Source organism: Neophocaena asiaeorientalis, unplaced genomic scaffold, assembly GCF_003031525.2.
Source record: "Neophocaena asiaeorientalis asiaeorientalis breed wild unplaced genomic scaffold, Neophocaena_asiaeorientalis_V1.1 scaffold150, whole genome shotgun sequence".
Taxonomy (NCBI): domain Eukaryota; kingdom Metazoa; phylum Chordata; class Mammalia; order Artiodactyla; family Phocoenidae; genus Neophocaena; species Neophocaena asiaeorientalis.
In genome coordinates this window covers 10,066,282-10,088,340 of record NW_020176571.1, presented here as the reverse complement: position 1 = coordinate 10,088,340, position 22,059 = coordinate 10,066,282, and the positions used below count along the sequence as shown (strand labels likewise).

The window sequence follows — 22,059 nt, the reverse complement described above, 5'->3', positions numbered from 1 at the left end:
TATACCCTTGCTTTATTAGTAGGCAAATAAAATTAAAAAGAACATTATGTTAATTTAAGAGACATGGAGGGGGCTTTGAGAATTGATAGCGCTTGGGTAGTTGTCTGTGCATTTTTAAATGAATGGGGCATAGAGACTAATAAAGTGAACGGAAGAAAATTTGGTGTCAGGCTACTTTGGTGAGTTGCTTGGATTTAATTTTGCCATCGCAGGTTATCTTTATGCAAGGAGCACTGAGGTAATTGATTGATCTCCCGAATGATGCACACAATTATCGAAAACTATTGGAGGATCAGACGAAAAAGGCCGGAGTAAAGAAAAAAAATACATGGAGAGAAAGGAAAGACTAGAAAGTAACACTCCCCTAGCTTTTCTGAAGGAACACTGAAAGGAAATCTTAACAAAATCAATTTGCAATCATTTGAAGAGAAGAGGGTTTTTTAACTGGGTAGCTTGACTTCATAAAGGACAAGTCCTGTCATACTAATCTAATCTTCTGAGATGAAAATGAAAGACGGGGTAGATCAAGGAGAAAGATTTATATATAATTCATTTAGACGGTGGAATGCTGTGGATATGATGCTGTATGGTATTTCTATCAGCCCTTACATCGCTGCCCGAGATAGTGGACATCAGAGGCTGGTTGTCCACCTGAGGACAAATCTAAGGCTGAGTTCAAGGCCAGTGTTACTTATATTTCTGTCCATAGTCTGGTATTTGGATTAAAATGCATGGGCGTTTAATTTGCTCACCGCACAGAGCTGGTGGGAGAACCGGCAAAGAAAGAGATAAGTGAAAAGCTTAAAAAAATATAGCTGTCCAGCCACACGGCACCTCTGTTCTCACCATTCTTACGACACATATTTGAAACTCATGTTATCATTTAACTTAAGAAAGCCATCAGTTACTCTGTGTATTTTGACCTATCTTCCAGTCGGCTCACTGAGGATGAGTTATACTTGGTCTCTACTTCCCACAGCACCTGCATTTAATAAATCCTTGATTGATTAGCGAACAGCTAATAAGATCATAAAGAACCGGTTGTATGAGGTCCAATAAAAGAATACCGTAGGGTGATAACATGGACCAAACCCATCATTAGTTAGCAGTGCAACTGTGCTAGTAGGTGGATGCATAGGGGTGAAGCTTAAGAACTCATGAAAATAGTCTCTGTACTATACTAGGCGGGGGTTAGACTTTTACTAGATAACTGTGATCATTCTGTGGTTCACAATTAAAACAGGAGGTGTAGATGGTTCAGATGGGAGCCAGAGCGCTGATTCATGGAAGCTTGAGGATGTGTGGGGGGGGCGTGGTTAATCCACTCTGAAGTCAGACCCAGCTAGATTCTCAGACCAGCAGTGACCTTGGGTGAGTTACTTAACTTCTCTAAAGCTCACTTTCTCTATTGATGAAACAGAGAGAGTAATAGGGCTTTACCTCATAGGGGTATGAGAATTAATTGACATAATGCATGTATAACCGAGTACAGTGTAAACTCAATAAATATTGTAATAAGAAACATAATAAAGGAGAAATAAAGGGGGTTGTTCAGGCTAAGGAAGAAAAGGCTGAGAGTAAGTGTAATTATAATCTTTACACACAAAACAAATCACAGACCATCGTCTAAGTTGACATCACCTTAATTTAGTTCAATAAAAATTTTGAAGGCCTTTCACTGAGGAAAATGTGAGAGCCAAAGGGCTTCATCTGCAGCACGATGGAATTGAGATAGACATAGGGAAGATTTTCTGAAAGTCAGGATTGCTGGACTCACTGGCCTGTATATCTGAGGAAAATCGTGGAATATTCTTTGAAGGCTTGGAAAATAAACTAGTTCCACCTCACAGTCTCCTAAACTGGTTTAACCGTGGTCCTGTTCTGAGCTGGACTGGTGTCTTCTCGAGCCACTCTGGTTAATGCGTCTTCTTTGAGATCCCAGGCTGGTATTATTTAATAGAGAGTTTTAAGCTGTGCTTGTACAGGGTTAATGTATTGGCACCTTTCAAGCAGTACCAAGTTAGCATCAAAATGTCATTGCTGAGCCATCAGGATCCGCCATTTTGTTTTTGTTAGCATGGATCCGAATTCACAGCCAGCTGACATGAGCCTGAGAGGTGAGTGGCTTTACTGCCAGGTCTAAAGATAATGAGACCATGTAAGACTCATACTCGTCTGGGGTGATTCCTCTACAGGCAGAGGCCCCACTGTGAAGAATCTAGACGAGAGATTAAATGTGCCGGCATCTGACTGTGACAGCGGCTCTGTACTCCAGAGAGTCTGATGACGATGTGTAAAAGGCTAAGCTCGAAACTTCCTTGTTTGAAACGCCAATTGGCATTTTCTTTTAAAGAGCTCTTTTTCTGCTCACATGCTTCCATCAGAGGAAACGTATTTAGGTGAAATGTATGAACTATAGAAATGTAGGAGACCATTGAATGTGGTTTAAAAACAAGAAATACACAAACTTCAAAATAAGAATGTATAAATGGGCTATTCCTTTACTTGTCCAGCTCTTATTTTCAGGAAAGATCTTGCCAACTGCGATACCTCCCTCGAGTGATGGCAGCTGCTCATCCCTGCTTGGCCAATCTTCCAGGGTCAAGTTGAGATACTGACAGCATTTCAGCGACCCAAGGCCCCAGAAGGGAGAATGGAAACGTTGGTTGGGCTGAAGGTGTAGGCCAGTTAGGACATTCCAATGGGGTCTTTATCTGTGGAACTAGGACTGTGGGCAAAGAGAGTCAAAGAAGGAAGAAACCTCAGCCCGGGCTGCAGAGCCCATTACAGCAGTGACAAGATGGCCAGGGATATTGGCAGGGTTGCTGCTACTTCTCCATCTGGGCAGGGGTTAGGCTGGGCCAGAGACAGTGTGATGCTGGACTGTGTTGGAAGCTGAATCCACAGCATTCTGTACCTTCTTGGCCAAGTATTCCTTCCGTGTACAGAGAGAGTAATAGGTGTTTTCTAGGAACGTGGACAGGATCGTGTGGCTCTCCCTGTGTCAGGTTAGGCACTGGGTGTCGGTTCCAGCCAATGGCGTTGCGTACTCAACGAGGCTTCATATACAAACGCCTCCCAGAGCTTGAGGGAAAGAAAATGAAGGGTGAGTGGGTAGGAACTCTGAACTCTTAAACAGCCCTTTTTAGTGCTTTTCCCCAGCAGGCACAAATGAGGAATAGCAAGAGTGAGAGTTGAATAATTCCGAAAAAGTAGAGCAATTTTCAGTATAAAGAGAACAGAGAAAATCTCAAATAAACTTAGATGTAACCAATCAAACACTGGACACCATTTTTACCCTTTTGTGGGCCAGGCATACTGGGATCTGCGCAATGAGTCTAGGGAGAGGCTGAGGGCTGGTAGGACCGGACTTAACCTTGTACACTGCCTGCCGCAGGTAGCAAGCTCCAAGAAACCTATTTTAGGCCAAATAACCCACTCGGTGTGACTCAGACTGGTGTGGGAATGCAGGAGTTTGGTACAATAGAGGACAAAGCCACATAAACTTCTCACTGTTAAGGGTAGGAAGGGGTGTCCAACCTCTGTTGGCACCTGCAGATAGAGGCAGCAGGGTCCAGCATCAAGGGTGTCCGGGACTGTGCAGAATAGTTGCAACTTCTGAGTAGGGCTCCTCATCCAATAGAGACTGGGATAAAGGTCAGGACACGTGGAAGGACTTCGGTTGGTCACATGGTTAGTCTGTGAAGGAGGAAGGCTTCTTCTGGGCGGGCACGTCTGCACCCAGCAGGCTCACCACATCAGCTGCTCCAAATACTGGGCTTAGAGCAGCCCAGTCAGCTTTAGACGATGATGTTGGTGAGGACGGGACAGGGCCAATCCTGGTGTAAAGGTTGGCAGGCATGCCTGGTGGCTAAAATTCTAAGTCCTACCATCGAGTGAGGCCGAGCCAGGCAGGTGCTGACAAGCTGTTGAAGATGTATACATATTCTTGATCTGCCTGTATGCAATTTTATTTTCACTTCTGGAGCCCTTCAAAATGCGATGCCTCTTTTAGACGGAGGACCGAATTGCTTTGGGACAAGTGAATAAATTCGAAGCCGCGTTAATTGTGAACAGCCGTCCTTGGCTTTACGTGAGGAAGTAGCAATTGGTTTCTCAATCCAGGGACCTGGGGAAACAGATCACTGATGTTTGTTGAGAAAAACTTTCTCAGGAAACTTCTTTCTGCCGCTGGAGGCTACGGCTTGCTAACCTGTGCCAAACGACCATGTTTGGTCCAAACTCTATAGTAAATTCAGCAGGGATAGGAGGACAAAGGACCTTTTGTTTTCCAGGGATCTCTTGCAGAGACCCGTGTGTATGAACACTATCACTGTATTTAGAACCACTGCTTTGTTATTTTTAGCAACAAAAAAGGTACCAGCACTCTTAGCTTCATCAAATACAAAATGCCTTTTCTACCCTCCCCCTCTCTTGGGCATCTCCCCCATTCTCTGCTCCCATTGGTATACGCATGTGATGCTCTGAGCAAATACATATACAGAGATGGGAATGTTTATGTATTTGGAAGAAATGTCAACGTCTTCCCTCTGATAAATGCTGCTGGTGTGTCAAGTACCATCACTGGCCTTGTTCACTTCACCTTGTTCTTTAATAATGATCACAGTTCTTCTGTAAACTCTACCCTCTCAGCTTAAGTCAAATGGAAAGATTTTGATAGTGTTGGATTTTGGATTTAGTATTTCATACCTCATAAAAAAGTTTTTGTTTTCCCTTGGTTGTATGGTTTAGTTTTCTGATGCCCTTCTTTTTATCTATGAAATGCCCTTCTTTCTATCTACGAAATGCTCAGATCTATATTTGTGTTGAACACACTTGATTTTGTAAACTTGTCTAAATAAATTTAGTCTGATATTGATAATCCTAATTAGTACTGTTAGTTTAATATTTATACTATTTTTTCTCTATCTATTTCATTTTTTCCCAACTTTTCCTATTCCCCTACCTTCTTCGCTTGCGTTTACTTAAAAGTACGTTGATTCAGTCACAGAATGTGGTTGTTGCTGAACTTGTGAGCTCGCTCTTTTATATAAAAGGACCTCTTAGTAGAAACACAAGTCGGTCCATCTGAGAGTTGTTTTCATGTGCATGAATGGCACAGGCCACAGTGAGGGATTTTAATTTCAGTTGAAATGTAAGAGCCTTGTTAAGACTTTGGCATCTTCCAGAGGAGGACAAGCACATTCCGGAAGTTCTCTTGGTATTCTCCAGGCCTTCTGCTCCCCGACTTAATTCTTTAATTCTCTTGGGTATCTTAGCAAGAGGGATAGGCCTTTTTATTCTTCTCCTCTTATTGCCCTGTCTGTTGCTTGTAAGCTTTCTTCTTGCTATAAAATCATCTCTGAGACCTAGAATAGGAAGAACCTTGTAGACGTTCTCAAAGTGAATACTTTCAGCTTGTTTCTCAGCTGTGGCTTAAATTCAGCGACTGAAGCACATCCAAGAGGGAGACTCAGGGAAGAAAACGGAACAAAAGTCAAGGAGAAAGTGAAATTATCTTCTGAAAGAACAAATAAGAAAAAGACTGCTGGCTTCTGGGGGAGTTGTTTAGTTATCCAGAGTGTTCTCCTTTGTGTGCCGTGGTTTACAAAGAATGGATCTGGCAGGAAAGATCATGATTCTTCACCGGTGAGCTTCCTTTGTGTGTTTCAGTCATGATATTTCTGATGAATGGCGAGGCCGGAGAACATCGGGTGCTTCTTTCCTTCTTGCAGGGCATTGCTCACTAAATTGACACTATCCAAACCCACCCTAAATAGCTACCGCCGGCCTTAGTCACCTGAAAAAAAAATGATGGTTGGAATCAGAATTTGTAGTCACCAAAGAGGGGGTCTCTTGGAGTTAGGTCGGGGAGAGAAAATCCCCTCCTCGTGTTGGGAGAGGAAAGACATTTTGTCCCCATGTTCTGCTTCTGCTTTGTGCTCAGCATGGAAGAAGTAAGGAAGAAATACCCAGGACAAAACCAGCCAGGGTGAACCTGGCCTCTTCATCCATGATTTCTACACTCGCCTTCTAAATCTGATAGTAGTGGAGAAAGTTTTCAGCAAAAGCCTAGTGATTCTAGACTTTTATCAAACACAGAGCCTCCTTAAGAACTGAATTTAGAAGGAAAACAGCAGGACTTTCTTGCTCATATACTAGGAGGAAGGACTCGGAGAAAAATCGGATTTATTTACTCTGAAATTACTTTAATGTCCTCACAGGCTCATAATCCCTATGATGTTATAAATTACCAAGATTTGAGTAGTGTGGGAGATTTTAAAATACTAGAAAAATATATTATCAATTCGATAGCCAACAAAAATAAACTAGATTTGAGAATTATCTGGTTGAAACATCAGTTGCCACATTTTTTAGTTGAGGTGTAATTGGCATGTAATGTTATATTAATTTCGAGGGTATAGTATAACGAGTCCATATTTGTAAATACTGTGAAATGATCACAGTAAGTCTGTTACCATTCGTCACCATACATATTACAAAACTTTCTTCTTTTCTTGTGATGAGAACTTCTAAGATTTACTCTCTTAGCAATTTTCAAATATGCAATACAGTATTATTAAATGTAGTCATCAGGTTGTACGTTGCATCCCAATGAGGTATTTATTTTATAACTGGAAGTTTGTACCTTTGACCCCCTTCACCCATTTCACTCACCCCATCACGCCCCACCTCTGGCAACCACCGTTCTGTTCTCTGTGTCTATGAGCTTGGCTTTTTTGTTTGTTTTGTTTTGTCTTGATTTGATTTGATTCATTTGTTTTGTTTTGTTTTTTAGAGTCCACATACAAGTGAAATCATATGGTATTTGTCTTTCTCTGCCTGACTTATTTCACTTAGCATAATGCCCTCAAGGGCCATCCACGTTGTCACAAATGGCAAGATTCCATTTTTTTTATGGCTGAGTAATACAGAAGCAAAAATAAACAAGTGGTACTACATCAAACTAAAAAGCTCTGCACAGCAAAAGAAATCATCAACAAAATGAAAAGGCAGTCTACTGAAGGGGAGAAATATTTGTAAATCATATATCTGATAATCATATATCATATATATAAAGAACTCATAAAACTCAATAGCAAAAATAGAAACAATCATTAAAAAATGGTCAGAGGACTTGGGTAGATATTTTCCCAAAGAAGACATGCAGATGGCCAACGGGCACGTGAAAAGATGCTTGGTATCACAAATCATCAGGGAATGCAAATCAAAACCACAGTGAGATATGACCTCACACCTATTAGAATGGATTATAAAAAAGATAAAAAATGACGAGTGTTGGAGAGGACGTGGAGAAAAGGGAACCCTCGTGCACTGTTGATGGGAACATAAACTGGTTCGGCCACTATGGAAAACAGTATGGCAGTTCCTCAAAAAATTAAAAATAGAACTACCATATGATTCAGCAGTTCTACTTCTGGGTATTTATCTGAAGAAAATGAAAATACTAACTAGAAAAGATAATTGAACCCTCCCATGTTCATTGCAGTATTATTTACAGTAGCCAAGATGTGAAACCAACCTAAGTGCCCACTGATGGATGAATGGATAAAGAAATTGTGAATACACACAGAAACATACACAATGGAAAATTACCACCTTTTAAAATTCAACAACTATTTACTGGGAGTCCACTTTGGGCCAGGCCCCATTCTAGGTGTTGGGTTATGGCAATGAGCAAATACGTCGATCCTTGCCTTCACGGTGTTTACACTCTAGTTGGCACGAGGCATACGTTCATAATAAATACATCACGTCATCTGTTCGATGGTGATAAATGCTATGGCAAAAAGCAAAAGTGGAGCAGGATAAGGGGGCTCAGGCCTCCCTGCGACAGGAGAGGGCGGCTGTCGCATCGCATTGCAGGATCAGGTTTGGGCTTTGTTGAGAAGGTGAGGTTTTAGCAAAGACTTGAACCTGGTGTGTGTGTTAGCCCTGTGAGTGAGTACCTGGGTAGCTGGAGGAAGTGTTTCAGGCAGAGGAAATAGCTTGAAATAAAGGTCTGGAGCGGGAATGAGTATCTTTAAGAGCGGTCAGTGTGCTTGGAGGAGAGAGAGGGTGAGAGTCAGAGGATGTGGGATCTGAGGGGCAGTGGGGTCCGAATCAAGGGTGTTGGCTTTTTCCTTTTAGGGAGTTGGGAAGCTATTGAGGGTTTGGGGCAGAAGGTAACATCTTACGATTTAAGCTTTAAAAGGATCATCCTCCTTCTTTGTTGAGCGTGAGACTGGGACAGAGGCAGGGGTCCAGTTAGCAGGCCCTTTCGGTGATGGGTGAAGGATGAGGGTGGCTCAAACAAAGTGGGTAAAAAAAGGTTGTGTTCTAGATACCCTTCGAAGGTCAGGTGGTCACGGTGTCCTGACTGATTGGATGTAGGATTCCAGAGAAAGAGAGCAGCTGGCAGTGGAAGGATAGAGTTGCCTTTAACTGAAATGGGAAAGGCCGAGTTCAGTTTTGGAAGTGTTGGAGATGTTTCAAAGATATCCACGCAGAGCTGTCAGGTAGGCAGTTTGACGTACAGGTTGGAAGTTTTGGAGACAGAAGTGTGAGAGTGATCAACATGGAAAAGGGATTTAAAGCGGGAGACCGAGTGAGATTTCCGAGGAGGTGAATGTCGATAGAAACGAAATGAACACCAAGGATTGACCCTGGGGCACCCCAGCTTCGAAAGGCCGGAAGGAAGAGGAGGAACCAGCAAAGAAGATGGAGGAACAGCAACCAGTATGGTAGGAGGAGGATCAAGAGAATGTGAAGCCCTGGAAACCAAGGGAAGAAAGCGTATCTTGGAGCAAGTGATCACCCAAGTCAAAGGCTGCAGACGGATGTGGAGTTGGCAATAGCAAGGTCACCGCTGCCTTTCACAAGAGGATGTTGAGAGGAGTGGTGGGGTCAAAAGTCTGGCTGAAGTTAGTGCGAGAGAGAAGTGGGGAAGAGGAGTTGGAAGAAGTAAGTATAGATGATGCTGTCGTGGAATTTGCTGCAGGGAGGAGTGAAGAAGTGACTGGTACACTTTCTGCCTCTCTGGCTGGCTCCAAGGTGGATTGCCCTCACATTTTGTAAAAGGGCACAACTCTTCAGGCATTACCTTATTTCCGTGAAGTGGCTATGTGCCATCAGCGTAGAAGTTTGGAACCGGTTGAGATCATCAAGGTCATTTCAGTTCATCTCCCACCGGACAGTGGAATCTTCTTTGTAATATTAATACAACCAACATTTAAATTTTTTTCATGTGCCACCTAGGGATCCAGAGATGAATAAGGCACAGTTCCTGCTCTTGAGAAACATACCTTTTTTAATGGGATGAGGCAGGCATATATGCTTCCCAAGAGAAAAGGGAACCGTCTTCATACACTCTAGGTAGGAGTGTAAATTGGTGTAGCCACTATGGAAAACAGTATGGAGGTTCCTCAAAAAACTAAAAATAGAACTGCCATATGACCCAGCAATCCCACTCCTGGGCACATATCTGAAAAAAAAAATCACTAAAAAGATACACGCACCCCAATGTTCATAGCAGCATTATTTACAGTTGCCAAAATATGGAAGCAACCTAAGTGTCCATCAGCAGATGAATGGATTCACAAGATGTGGTATATATATACAATGTAATACTCTTCAGCCCTAAAAAAATGAAGTTTTGTCATTTGCAGCAACATAGATGGACTTACATTAAGTGAAATAAGTCAGAAAAAGACAAATACTGTATGATATCACTTACATATGGAATGTAAAAAATACAACAAACTAGTGAATATAACAAAGAAGCCGACTCACAGATATAGAGAACAAACTAGTGGTTACTAGTGGGAAAAGGAATGGGGGAGCAGATTAAGAGGTACAAACTATTAGGTATAAAATAAGCTACAAGGATATATTTTACAACATCCTGGGGAATATAGCCAATATTCTATAATAGCTATAAACGGAGTATAACCTTTAAAAGTTGTGAGTGACTGTATTGTACCTGTGTAACACATAATTTTGTACATCAACTATACTTCAATAAAAACTTTAAAAATATATAAATATTATGATAGAGGCATGTATAAAATATTGCAAAAGCACAGGGGAGACAGAACTAACTTGACCTGGGGAAGTTAGGAAGGATGATATGCATAAAAAAGCTGACGTTTGAACTAGGTCTGAAAGGTGAGCATGACAGTTTTCAGATGGAGTGCTGAGGAGGATCCCTTTATCAGGTAATAATCCAGCTCCTTTTTGAATGTTTATAACTACAGAGAGCTCCCTACCTTATGAGGCCCATTTCATTTTGAATAGCTGTAATTGTTGCAGAGGTACTTTCTACATTGAGCCAAGCAGTGCCTTTTACTCTTTCTGCTCATTGGTCCCTGTTTTCTCCTCTGGAGCTAATGGGCAGAGACTTATCTTTCTACCATATAAGTCATTTCTATATTTGCAAATAGTCATCTCTTTTCCATGTTGAAAAAAGGGAAATGGATAAAGTCTCCAGTTGCGTTTCCTGAGAAGCTGATCTGAGACTAGGTTGGTGGACAGGGGGTTTAGGAGGGAATGCTTTTGAGATCAACACCATGAAAGGAAGGGAAGATTGGGCAGGAGCGGGCAGAGAGAGAAATACAGGTGAGACGCAGTATTAGTGGAAGCTTGTGGGAAGTTCTGAAGATAGACTCATCCTTCAGAGTTGCCTAGAAATAGGGCAAGAGGACCAGGTCTTTAGACGCCATGACCACCAGTCATTCAATGCATTCTATCCCAGGAAGGGGACGTGACTTTGGACCAGGTGGTTCTCTTCAGCTGACACGGTCCCCAGAGTGGGATGGCAGCTGAAACCAATTGCTAGGGGCACCAGCTGGGGTAGTTAATCCCTTATGTCTGAAGTGGATCTGTAAGGGATCTCAGTGATGCAGAAGAAGAATCTCATGTACTGCTAATTCTTTAGGCAGCTATTTTCTGAGACAGTTAATAGAATGAAAAAAAGTACCTGTTTTTGTTTCTTCTTATTAGCAAATAAACACCCTGAACATCAACGTGATGAGGTTCACCGTAACAGTTCCAGACTGATGGGGTCTGATGTACAATCGTGTCTTCCCTGTGCTAACTGCACCTATCAGTCATGATAGCCTTTTACCTAGGACTGCTTTAAGGGGCTCTCAAGGCAAGTTGAAGAAGTACATTCACGCAATAAATTTGACGGGGAATCTTCCCAAGGAGGACGAGACTGCTCCAAGGAGCCCTGCACGTAACATTTTGTAATGACATTAGGAGAATAAAAATGTAAGTGTGGAAGCGTAGTGAGCTGAATTATATCCCTGTCCTTCATCCTAGAAGATGCTGCTTCTTGTGGTGATCACAGTGCATGCTGGGAGCCTCCAAAGATGGATGCTTGGCCACCAGTCCTTTCCACTCCATGCACACGTGAAGATTGCTCTTTGATCTGTGGCTGTGACCATAATTTGCAAAGTCTGTCACTGCTTACAACTTTCAGTTAGCCCAAAGCTTTGTTGAAAAAGAGCTGTCCCATTCCCAATTACTATACACCAGACTGATGGGTCAACTAAATTAATAATGCTGGACCACTCATTATACTGGGAAACATTTGCCCAAGCTATAACTTTGTCTCTTGATTCCTGTTTGGTTTCATTAACCTCCTCTTGGTGCCACAGATAAAATGGCCGTGTAAGGCATCCTTATTTAATGAAGGATTGGCAAGATAAAATGGTTGAACTGGGCATTGACGGGAGCAGAGGAGTCAGAAGAAGGATGGTTGTGGAGGAAGGGAGAAGTAGAAGGTTAGATGGGGATGTGGTGAGGGTTAGATGGAGCCATATTAATTTTTCTCTTTTCTTACGTTCACCATATATTGGCTTTCTTCACATAGTAGCTGGCGGTTTCTTTAGGAGCTCATTTATAATTGTGAGCGAGTTTTAAGAGAAGACTAAGAGAGGAGAGGGTCAGGTTGGTATGTAGTAGATTGGTTTTCTTTTAAAGTGAATCTCATTAGCATGGGCTCATTTACTAAGGACCGTCCTGCCCCCTCCAAGGGTTTTCTTTCAAGGCTATCTCTAGCTGTGTATTTGAACCAGCTGTGGTTTCACTGTAGATGGAGCTTTGTGGGTATTCAAGAACCTCCTTATGATATGTTCATTTATCATAGAATGGGTAGACTTACGTTGTTTACAGTGGGGATCCCTCTCATCCTAAGCCTGTGCATTTTAAGGTACATTTAAAAGCTTTTGTCACTTTGTTATGTCCACTGGGCTGGTGAAAACTCAAGTGATAATACGTCTCATTTGAGAATTCCCCAAATTCCCTAACTTAGCTGGAACTAACAAGGAGAACAAATGGCTGTCCCTTTAAAGTGATAACCATTCTGGGTGAGTTGTTCTGTCGCAGGGCCTTCCTTTCCTGTAGTTGTGGTTTGCTGCGGGCCCCTGACAAGTCCTGTCATAATTAAGCTTTGTTGTCCTGGATTCCCACTCTATCCTACGACCTAAGGACAAGGTCAGCTTCCCCTGAAGAGCAGTACATAGTGGCACTGAAGTAGAAGACCAGGAGCAGGGACTGGCCACATACGAAGTCACTGTTCTATCCTGAATTAATTTCCATTCCTTCCCCGCCCATTCTTGCTGCCCCACCCTCTCTACTTCTCTTAATTCCACTGTCCTACCAGGCTCCTCCTTGACTGTATATTGAAGCCAGGGGAGGGAGCCATTATAAGCACCATTTTACCCTTAGCAGAAAGAGTTGCCCCCAGACGACTAGGCAGCTACTGTTTCATTCTGGATCGCTTGCGGGGAATGTGACGAGTTCAAGCCACGTGAAGCACACACAGCTCTGGCAGAGCCTCGAGGGGCTGGCGGCTTTCGTTGCCCAATCAGGGTCTTTGGACACCAGCTGGATAGTTCCCAGCCTGCATTTTTTTTTTTCAATAGTGGGTGCCCAAAAAATACTCTGCAGTTTCTCAGCTGTACAACAGTGTGTTCCTGAACTAAGAAATCACTGCATCATTTTTGTTTAAAAGCCTGATCTCTTGTAACTGTACTTTGAAGCTCTAGTTTGGGGGATAAAAAAGAACTGCCCCTTTGAATTAAAGACACAATTTTGTTAGCTTGGATTGTTATAAAATGGAGATGAACCATCAGATAGGCGATAGGGGCCACTGACCAAGAAAAGAGATGTCATTACCCAGGAGGAAGTCAGGGGAAAATGGACTGAAAGAGAAGGACAAGGCTGAGAGGGTCTTCACTGTGTGGCTTCAGATTCTTCTAGCTGTAAGATCGAGACAAAATGCAGGGCTTGACATCTCCAAACAGCAGGTGAAATACAGCTTAAAATGGGACACATTTAAAATGGCTTCTCCCTCAAGAGGTGGGAGAAAACATAAGATGTTTAGAATTGATGGAGGGTTGTGTGCAACACACAGGTCAGACGGAGACCCATGGCATTATATAGGTAAGAGAAAGAACAGTCCTTTCTCTGTTGTTCTCATATAAAGCTTAATCATATATGACCTTAAAGACAAGTCATTGTAACTTGTAGCTGACACGCACTACTTGTGCATTACTCCACCTACATACTTCATTGTCAGAGTAGAAGACAGAGAGAAAATTCCATGTGCATTTCACCTAACAATTATGTCTTTATAGAAAATCTTGTATTACAGCGTGCTTCCCTGCTAGCCATACCTGAGTACCACCCACCTGCTGGGCGACTAGAGGTAGATTTAAGGGCAGATTGATGGCATTTTGGATTATTCACTCCGATTGAATAATACATATCCCCGATTGATGAATCCAAAAGCCTCAAAATATGGAAAGTGTGTGTTTGTGTTCATATAACTCCTTTGACAGCAAAACCTGACCTGAACTGACATGACGCCGTTTACAGTCTTTATCCCACTTTATGTGATTCTTCACATGTTTTGCTCTAGAAATACTAGCATATTTGATTTTAGGAAGCTGCCTGAGGCTCTGCAGTAGCCCCAAGGATTTCAGACAAGAAGAGCATAGACCCATGTCGATCTTCTCAAGAGGAAGGTTTTAGGAAGGAAAGTATTACAAATGTTTGCAATTTAAACATATCCAGTTTTAGAGGCATTATGTGGAAAAAGTAAAAAATGAACACAAACCTTTGTATCCAGATGGTCCAAACTCTCCCTCACCATCTTCGTTTTGGTTTTTCTCTCTCTCTCTCTTTCTTTGTGTTCACGACTTTAGGATGAGTCCTCAATGTTCTTCCAGTTCGGCCCATCGATTGAACAACAAGCTTCCGTGATGCTCAATATCATGGAGGAGTATGACTGGTACATCTTCTCTATCGTCACCACCTACTTCCCTGGCTACCAGGACTTTGTAAACAAGATTCGCAGCACCATCGAGAACAGCTTTGTGGGCTGGGAGTTAGAGGAAGTCCTCCTGCTGGACATGTCCCTGGATGATGGAGATTCTAAGATCCAGAACCAGCTCAAGAAACTTCAAAGCCCCATCATTCTTCTTTATTGTACTAAGGAAGAAGCCACCTACATCTTCGAAGTGGCTAACTCAGTAGGGCTGACTGGCTACGGCTACACGTGGATTGTGCCTAGTCTGGTGGCAGGGGACACAGACACAGTGCCCTCGGAGTTCCCCACCGGGCTTATCTCTGTGTCCTATGATGAATGGGACTATGGCCTCCCTGCCAGAGTGAGGGATGGAATCGCCATCATCACCACCGCTGCTTCCGACATGCTGTCCGAACACAGCTTCATCCCCGAGCCCAAGAGCAGCTGTTACAACACCCACGAGAAGAGAATCTACCAGTCCAATATGCTGAACAGGTGAGTGTGGGAGGTCAGAGGAGAGCTTCCAAGACTGGGTTGGATGTTCAGAAACCGTGGGAGGGGCAGTTCAAGATGTCTGAGGTTGAAGACTGGTCGTTGGGGTGGCGATCGTTCGTGACGGTGGGAGATCCAGATCCAGAGCTCGCTGCGCTGTGTGCTTGTTCTAAGAAATGCAAAACAGCTCCCTCTTCTTGACCACCTGCTGTGTGCCGGGTCTCACTCCGAGCGTTTCGTGCGTTCGACCTCATTTAACCCTCAAGGCAACAACCCTCATTAGGCAGCTTTTAAAAATTGTTTCATTTTATAATACAAGAGAATAGGCTTGTCCGAAGTCACACTGAAAGTAAGAGGTTCAGTTTGGAGTTGAACCCAGGTCTCTCTGATTGCTACACACCTGATCACTATGAAAGATGAGACAGGCATAGAAATGAGGGAAGACCAGCCCCCTTACCTTTGGGACACCGCTGTACCGAGAGGGAATGGGGAATAGGGTACGTGGGTCTGTAGGCACATGAAGCGGATTCGTCCCTTGGTTTTTAATCTGCCTTTGCTTCGCCTTTCTCTGCCTTTGAGATTAAGTGCTGGTGTAGAGCAGCTTTGATGGCGGCTGTCAGTCTGGCTTATTGAACGAGAAGAAGGTATGGGTGGAATCCTCCTCCCCCGACCTCACCTCAGAATCCAGCTACGATGGCAGCACATCCTCTTAGGGGCCATCGTGTGACCAAGTGGGGTAGAAAATTCTACACTGTGCTTTTGTGGTTTTGTTATTTGTATAAAACTGCTACGTGCGTACACTGTAAAAATTCAAACAATATAGAAGAGCTCAAAAAAAAAAAAAAAAAGTAAAAACGACCTTAAATCTGACTAGCCAAAACGGTCATTATTGAAATACTTAATGACTGTCTTTCTAGCTATCTCCCGGTGCATGTATACCTGTGTGGAGATAAATCTACAGTTTTACATAAATGGAAATCTAACCAGACGTGCTGTTCAATAACCCAACTTCCTTTCACTCAACAGTGTATTTTGGGTATCCATTTCACCTTTATTATGAGCTATATCAGACATATAGAGAGAGATTCAGAAAAACTTAACCCATACTCAGGTACCCACCACCCAGCTTAAGAAATAAAATATTAGAAAGTGTACTGCAGGGAGGTTGAAATACACTCAGAGGAGGTTGAATGTGTACTGACTTATACTTATTTGGCTTCTGGAAGGGACTTGGACTCTGTAGCCTCTTGTCTAAGCTCCTAATTCAGAGTTGACACTAAAAGTCGTTTTTCTGTGGCTGCATCTGTGATCCAATCCTGCTATTCCCCCACCTTGAACTCTCTGCTTTCTCTGCCATCCCTAGTTATCCCTACACGTTGGTACAGACCGTCTTGGCGTTCTTCTTGCCTCCCTGGCAGTTCTGTCTCAGGCTCCCCAGCATGCTTCTTCCTTTACCTATCTCTTAAATATTGGTGCTTCTCCAGGGTCTGTCCTCTACCCTCTTTTCTTTTTTCTTTCTGTTTTTTGGCTGTGCAGTGCGGCTTGCAGGATCTTAGTTCCCCGACCAGGGATAGAACCCGTGCCCTCGGCAGTGAAAGCTCAGAGCCCTAACCACTGGACCACCAGGGAAGTCCCTAGACTCTCTTCTTTTCTCCTCCATTGCCAAGAATACAATCGATGTCTGTAAGTTCCCCCAAGCGGACATCGCTGGCTGAAACCTCTCCCTCGAGCCCCACGTCCATCTATGTATGACCACATCTGTTCCTTTGGATGCCATGGGCCGTAGAACATACCATATCCAAGGCTGCACAGCTGTCTCCTCTCCCATCAACCCTCCCACCCTCTTCTAGCCAAATTGGCGCCACTTATAAAGGGTACATCCTGTTACCCAGTCTCCTAAAGTAAAAATGCCCAAGGTGTCCTTGATACCATAGCCCTGACACCGCATAGCCAGTCATGGCCTTGTCTGTGGACTCGCCCTGGAGAGCTTTCACTTATTTTCATCCCCGTGCCATCGCCCAGTCCACCTCTTTCTACTCGCATTGCTGCAGGGCCTCTTAAATCTCTCCTGGCTTCCAGTCTGCTTCTTTTCAATCTCCTTTGCAGCCGGAGTGATCTAAAATGAAAATGTGATTTCATCACTTTCTTGCTTAATACCTTTCAGCGGCTTTTCATTGCTCCTATAATAAAGTCCCATCTCCTTAATGTGGTTTATAGAGTCTTCCACAGCATGAGCCTTCCTAGCTTTCCAAAACCGTCTCCCGCCCCTCGTCGCCTCAACACCGCCTTCCTGCCATGGTGAACTTCCCGTGTTCTCTCTCCCTTCCAGCTCCTACTGCTGCCTTGAATGTGCTCCCCAGGCGCCCCTGCCCAGCCATACACAGATGCACGTGCCCCTTCCCCTGCCTCTTTCTCTGCATCCCTCAGGATTCAGTCTTGGCCTCCTTTCCCCTGAAAGCTGAGCCCTGGACTAATATCACTCGGTTACACGCCTGCCCCGCCTCCCGTGCCTTTCCAATAAAGACGATCGTCATTCTGTGCTTTATTATCTCTCTTCCCTGTAAGTTCTCTGAAAGCAGGGACCCTTCTGTCTTCCTTATTCTTGTGGCACCGGGGAAGACACCTGGAGCAAACGCATGACGTCCTCCGAGTTGCTGAGCTGCCAGGTGCCTCCCTGCTCTACGGGAGCGTCTCTGTTCTTCTCCTCTTTGCAAGACAAGGGGCACCTCCTTTAAAAACTTACTACATATTCGGTTCTGTACATTCATGTTTTCTCCCTAGTTCAGTTTATTTTCCCAAATATTTGTTCATTGAAACCAAGATGAGCGAACAGAAAACATCTGCCGAGCAACACAAGGAAATCAAGTGGGAATTACATTAGGGTCCATACATATGGGTCAGGAATGCCTGCTTTTACCTTAGAACTTCCTCTGGGTAAGCAGCTATCTGAAGATAGTATCTCCCATTTGGCTTACTTCACATTAGACTGTAACTGTTATCTCGGAAGCCAGGGCTCTAACCACTGTATCTTTGGAAGCACCATTGGTTGTAACCTTTGTCGCCATCTCTTGTGGCCCCTCAGGAGGGTGGCTCTCCTCAGTCCTCTGTACCCCGTGCTTAGAGCTTATTGTCAAGAGAACCGCAAGCGCCCACCCCTCCATCTTCTCAAGTGCAGCAGGTCCTAAAAGGAGCAAGGATGGCGCAGCAGATTTTTCATACGTTCCTCCAGTCCCAGGGCAGAGCAGAGGGAGAGTCCACCTTCCCTCAGTTTCCCAAGTACACTGTGTAAAGGTCACACCAGACTTATCAGAGCGTTTCTCCACCAAGCTATTTCCTCTATGAACCTTCTCATCTGCCCCGGTTCCCCGATTCTTCCAGGCTTCTCCATCTGACTGCCTGCTGGGCATCTCCTCTGGGCTATCTCCCCTTGTCCATGGACCTGCATCCCTTGCTCTTCTCCATTGTCTTTTCCTTCCCCTCCTCCCAAATGCAGCTTCCCGTGGTTCTAGAATCCAATTCCTAGCCTCTCTTAGCATTTTAATACGTTTTTCTATCAGGACCAGGAAGGATTGGGGTTGATGAACAGGGACTCAGAGGAGGACAGCATTCAGCTCATCAGTGGGACTCAATTAGGCATCCTCGGTCAGCGGTCCTCCTCCTTCCCCTGGTCGGAATTCAGCCCCTCCTCCAGAGCTCTGGTCTCACTAGGGTCACTCTTTTAAATAACAGACCAAGCAGCCACAGCGGGAAATCTTGCAAATACAATTGTTGCAAATGCTTAACTGTTGCCTTTGGCCTGATGCTCACCTCCCAGCATCATTAACAGCAGCATCCCCAGGAAGGCTCCTCAGGACGTACCTGGGGGTGACCCAGCCAGGGATGGCGCCGGAAATACAGAGTCGGGAAACGTCTTCTGGTCTCACTTTCTGAAAACCCAGTAGCATTCACAGGCCCTGTCGTCCGTCCCCAGAAGCATTGCAAGGGGAGGGAAATCCCTCATTCATACCTGACCAGACTGTGGCTTTCTTTCCACGCGAGGGAAGTTCCTAAGTCTAGATTTCGGGATCACAGACAGGAGATTCTATGATATCCCTGAGTCCTAAAGAGAGACACATATTTGAAGTGATTTACTTGTTAGTTATGGAAGGAAAAAGAAATCCTCAGAGAGGATCCTTAAAATGAACTATTTCGTTCACTGTCCAGTGAATGCAGTTTGTCACGTATCAATCCAGATTCCTTACTGATAACTTGTTAGCTCTTGGAAGCTTGGCCCACTATAGACTTGGAGACTGTCTCCAGATAGGCTACAGGCTGCTGGATAAGGCTTTTTACTAGGGTTGCAAGAAAAATACAGAAACCCAGTTAAATTTGAATTCAGATCAATGACAAATTTTTTTTTAGCATAAGTGTGCCCCAAATATTGCATGGGACATACTGATATTAAAAGATAATTTGTTGTAATGTTACAGGGCTCCTGAATTTTTTTTTTTTTTGCTAAATATGACCATTCTACTTTGTACCTTAAGAATTCATTTTAATTATTAGCATTTGTTAGCATTCATTTATGCCTTATTAGTAAATGTAGTACAGAGCCCTTATACCAAGACGTGCTGAGAGCATTTTATTCCAACTGGGAATTTTTTTTTTTTTTTTTTTTGCGGTACGCGGGCCTCTCACTGTTGTGGCCTCTCCCGTTGCGGAGCACAGGCTCCGGACGCGCAGGCTCAGCGGCCATGGCTCACGGGCCCAGCCGCTCCACGGCATGTGGGATCTTCCCGGACCGGGGCACAAACCCGTGTCCCCTGCATCGGCAGGCGGATTCTCAACCACTGCGCCACCAGGGAAGCCCCCAACTGGGAGCTTTATTTGGTTGAAAGAGTTGGAGAATTTCTTATGCCATGCATTCTTGAGGTGAAAGATCTTAGTTCCGGAGAAAATCCTGAAACCCTTTTGGTACCAGATGATCTGCAAGTGTTTAGAAAGTGGTCAGACCAGTTGCCTAACTCTCCCTTACCCCTCTGAGCTAGAGAAGAATTGGTAGCTGTTAATAGGCCCATGTCTATATTTTTCCTTTATCACTTCCTGGAGGAGCAGTTTATGGTGAGTTTCCTTCTCAATGTGCCTCCAGTACTTGGCCAGTGCGTTTCTCTCACGTAGTTGGTGGCATGCCTGCCACTCACCTCTGGACTCTCTTTCTGTCCTGGGGACCCAGAGCTCCTACTCTTCCTACATGGCAACTTTGGGGACTTGTAGAAAGAGCAGTTGTTCTCTGAGATGGCTGGATCTCAACATAGCAAACCTCTTATGAACCTTGCCTAATTATTTTCCCCTTGTGTCCTCAGGTTTCCTACTCAACAGTTGCTTTGCACTATCCCCTGCCACCCGCAAATTCTTCCTTCCCCATGAAAGTCACCATCTCTAACGGCCAGAATCCTCCCCTGGCCCAGCCTTTGAGAGATGGGGGTAACCAATGTGAAGAAAGGTGCTTTGTTAGGTTCTTATTAAAAGACCCGTGATGGGGCTTCCCTGGTGGCGCAGTGGTTGAGAGTCCGCCTGCCGATGCAGGGGACACGGGTTCGTGCCCCGGTCCGGGAAGATCCCACATGCCGCGGAGCGGCTGGGCCCGTGAGCCATGGCCGCTGAGCCTGCGCGTCCGGAGCCTGTGCTCCGCAACGGGAGAGGCCACAACAGTGAGAGGCCCGCGTACCACAAAAAAAAGAAAGAAAAAAAAAAAAAGAGCTGTGATGAACACTATCTTCCTTTAACCTTGGGGCAGATGCCACATCCTTGAAACCATTGTATTAGCGGGATTGTTCCCATGGGATGCCTCCTTGACTCTTGGCCTGGAAAGTGCTGAAAGTTTAAGAAATAAACGAGGAATTGAGTCAATTAGTTTTTTAGACGCCATGGGCAAGATTGGCTTGGTCATTACCTATCTCTTAGTTGTTGTTAAATATTCGTGGAGTGCCAAGCCCAGGCAAATTTACGGTAAGGCAAACATGTATTATAGGCAGACTTACTATAATTTACATGTGAACCAGTCAAAAGTTTCCGTGAATGCATAGCTATAAGCGGACTGTTAGGCATGGTGGCCTTTACCTGATTAAAGAAATCTACTAGAATCTAAGGAAATTCCCATTTTTCATGTGAAATGTTCAGTAAAGCAAGACAGACACAAGCTGCGTATATAGAGACAGACTTTATCTACTCAGTGGTGTGGCAGGAAATATAAATGTGGGAAAATAACTGCAGAATCTAATAACTATCCCGAAAGGCGTATTCACTGCTGATTGTAATGAAGGCAAAGCAAGCTTGTTCATGGAGGAATGACGGAACGTGGGCATTATTCAGCTCTTCTGTCTGTCTGTGGTCTTCCACCTTCCTCATGTCACATGTATAGATGGTCATTTCAGCAAGTGATTTTGCTTCTTTCCCTTCAGTTCAAACCTGTGAAGAGCATGCCCAGCTGCTTAACACTGAGACCCCTACGTGATTCTTTCCTTAGGCACTATTGAATTCTAGAGCTGACTTGCAAAATTTGCAACTTACCAATGACATATTTGGTGTTTCTTTCTTCTTTCTTCTCTTTCATTTTCCTCCCCCTCCTCTTCCTCCCCACTCTTTTTCCTCCTCCTTTTAAAAACTATTTACAATTTGGAGGAGAGGGCAGGAGACACAGAGGGGGAGTGAGTGGGAAAAGAATTCCATTTCACCGAGGACAGTTTTGAGCGGGGGCAGGATGCCCATCTGCGCTGGGCAAGAAGACACAGGTGGTCCAGTATCCATGGGAAGGAATAAGATGGTCTTGAAGAGGAAGGAAATGAGAGCAGAGCAGGCCAGTGGCTCTCCATGGAGAGAGCAGACAGGCTCATTCTGAGAGCAGACTCTGTCTCAGAAAGCATGTGGGTTGGTGACGATGGTCAGAGTTAAGAAGAGGGTCATAGGTAGATGCTCAGAAGCAGCCCCATTGTCAGCCGGGCTGGTAAAGTTAATAACTCCAGTGTTGGCTGCCTTCCTGAATACTCACTGCACACGTGGCATTGTACAGTCGTCTGACTGGATCCTCACAAACTCCTGTTCCACACAGATGTCCTCAGGGGATGTTTTCTGATCACCCTTTTTTTTTTTTTTAAATTAATTTATTTTAGGCTGTGTTGGGTCTTCGTTTCTGTGCGAGGGCTTTCTCTCTCTAGTTGTGGCAAGCGGAGGCCACTCTTCATCACGGTGCGTGGGCCTCTCACTGTTGTGGC

General features: G+C 44.3%; 1 protein-coding gene across 1 annotated transcript in view; it reads left to right on the top strand.

Moving 5' to 3' along the window:
- GRIN2B (glutamate ionotropic receptor NMDA type subunit 2B) overlaps nt 1-22,059 on the top strand; it is a 295,943-nt gene that overhangs the window by 95,577 nt on the left and 178,307 nt on the right. Inside the window, exon 2 of the mRNA XM_024733244.1 lies at nt 14,214-14,812. Within this exon, the coding sequence (XP_024589012.1) occupies nt 14,214-14,812 (599 nt within the window). The remainder of the gene's footprint in view (nt 1-14,213; nt 14,813-22,059) is intronic.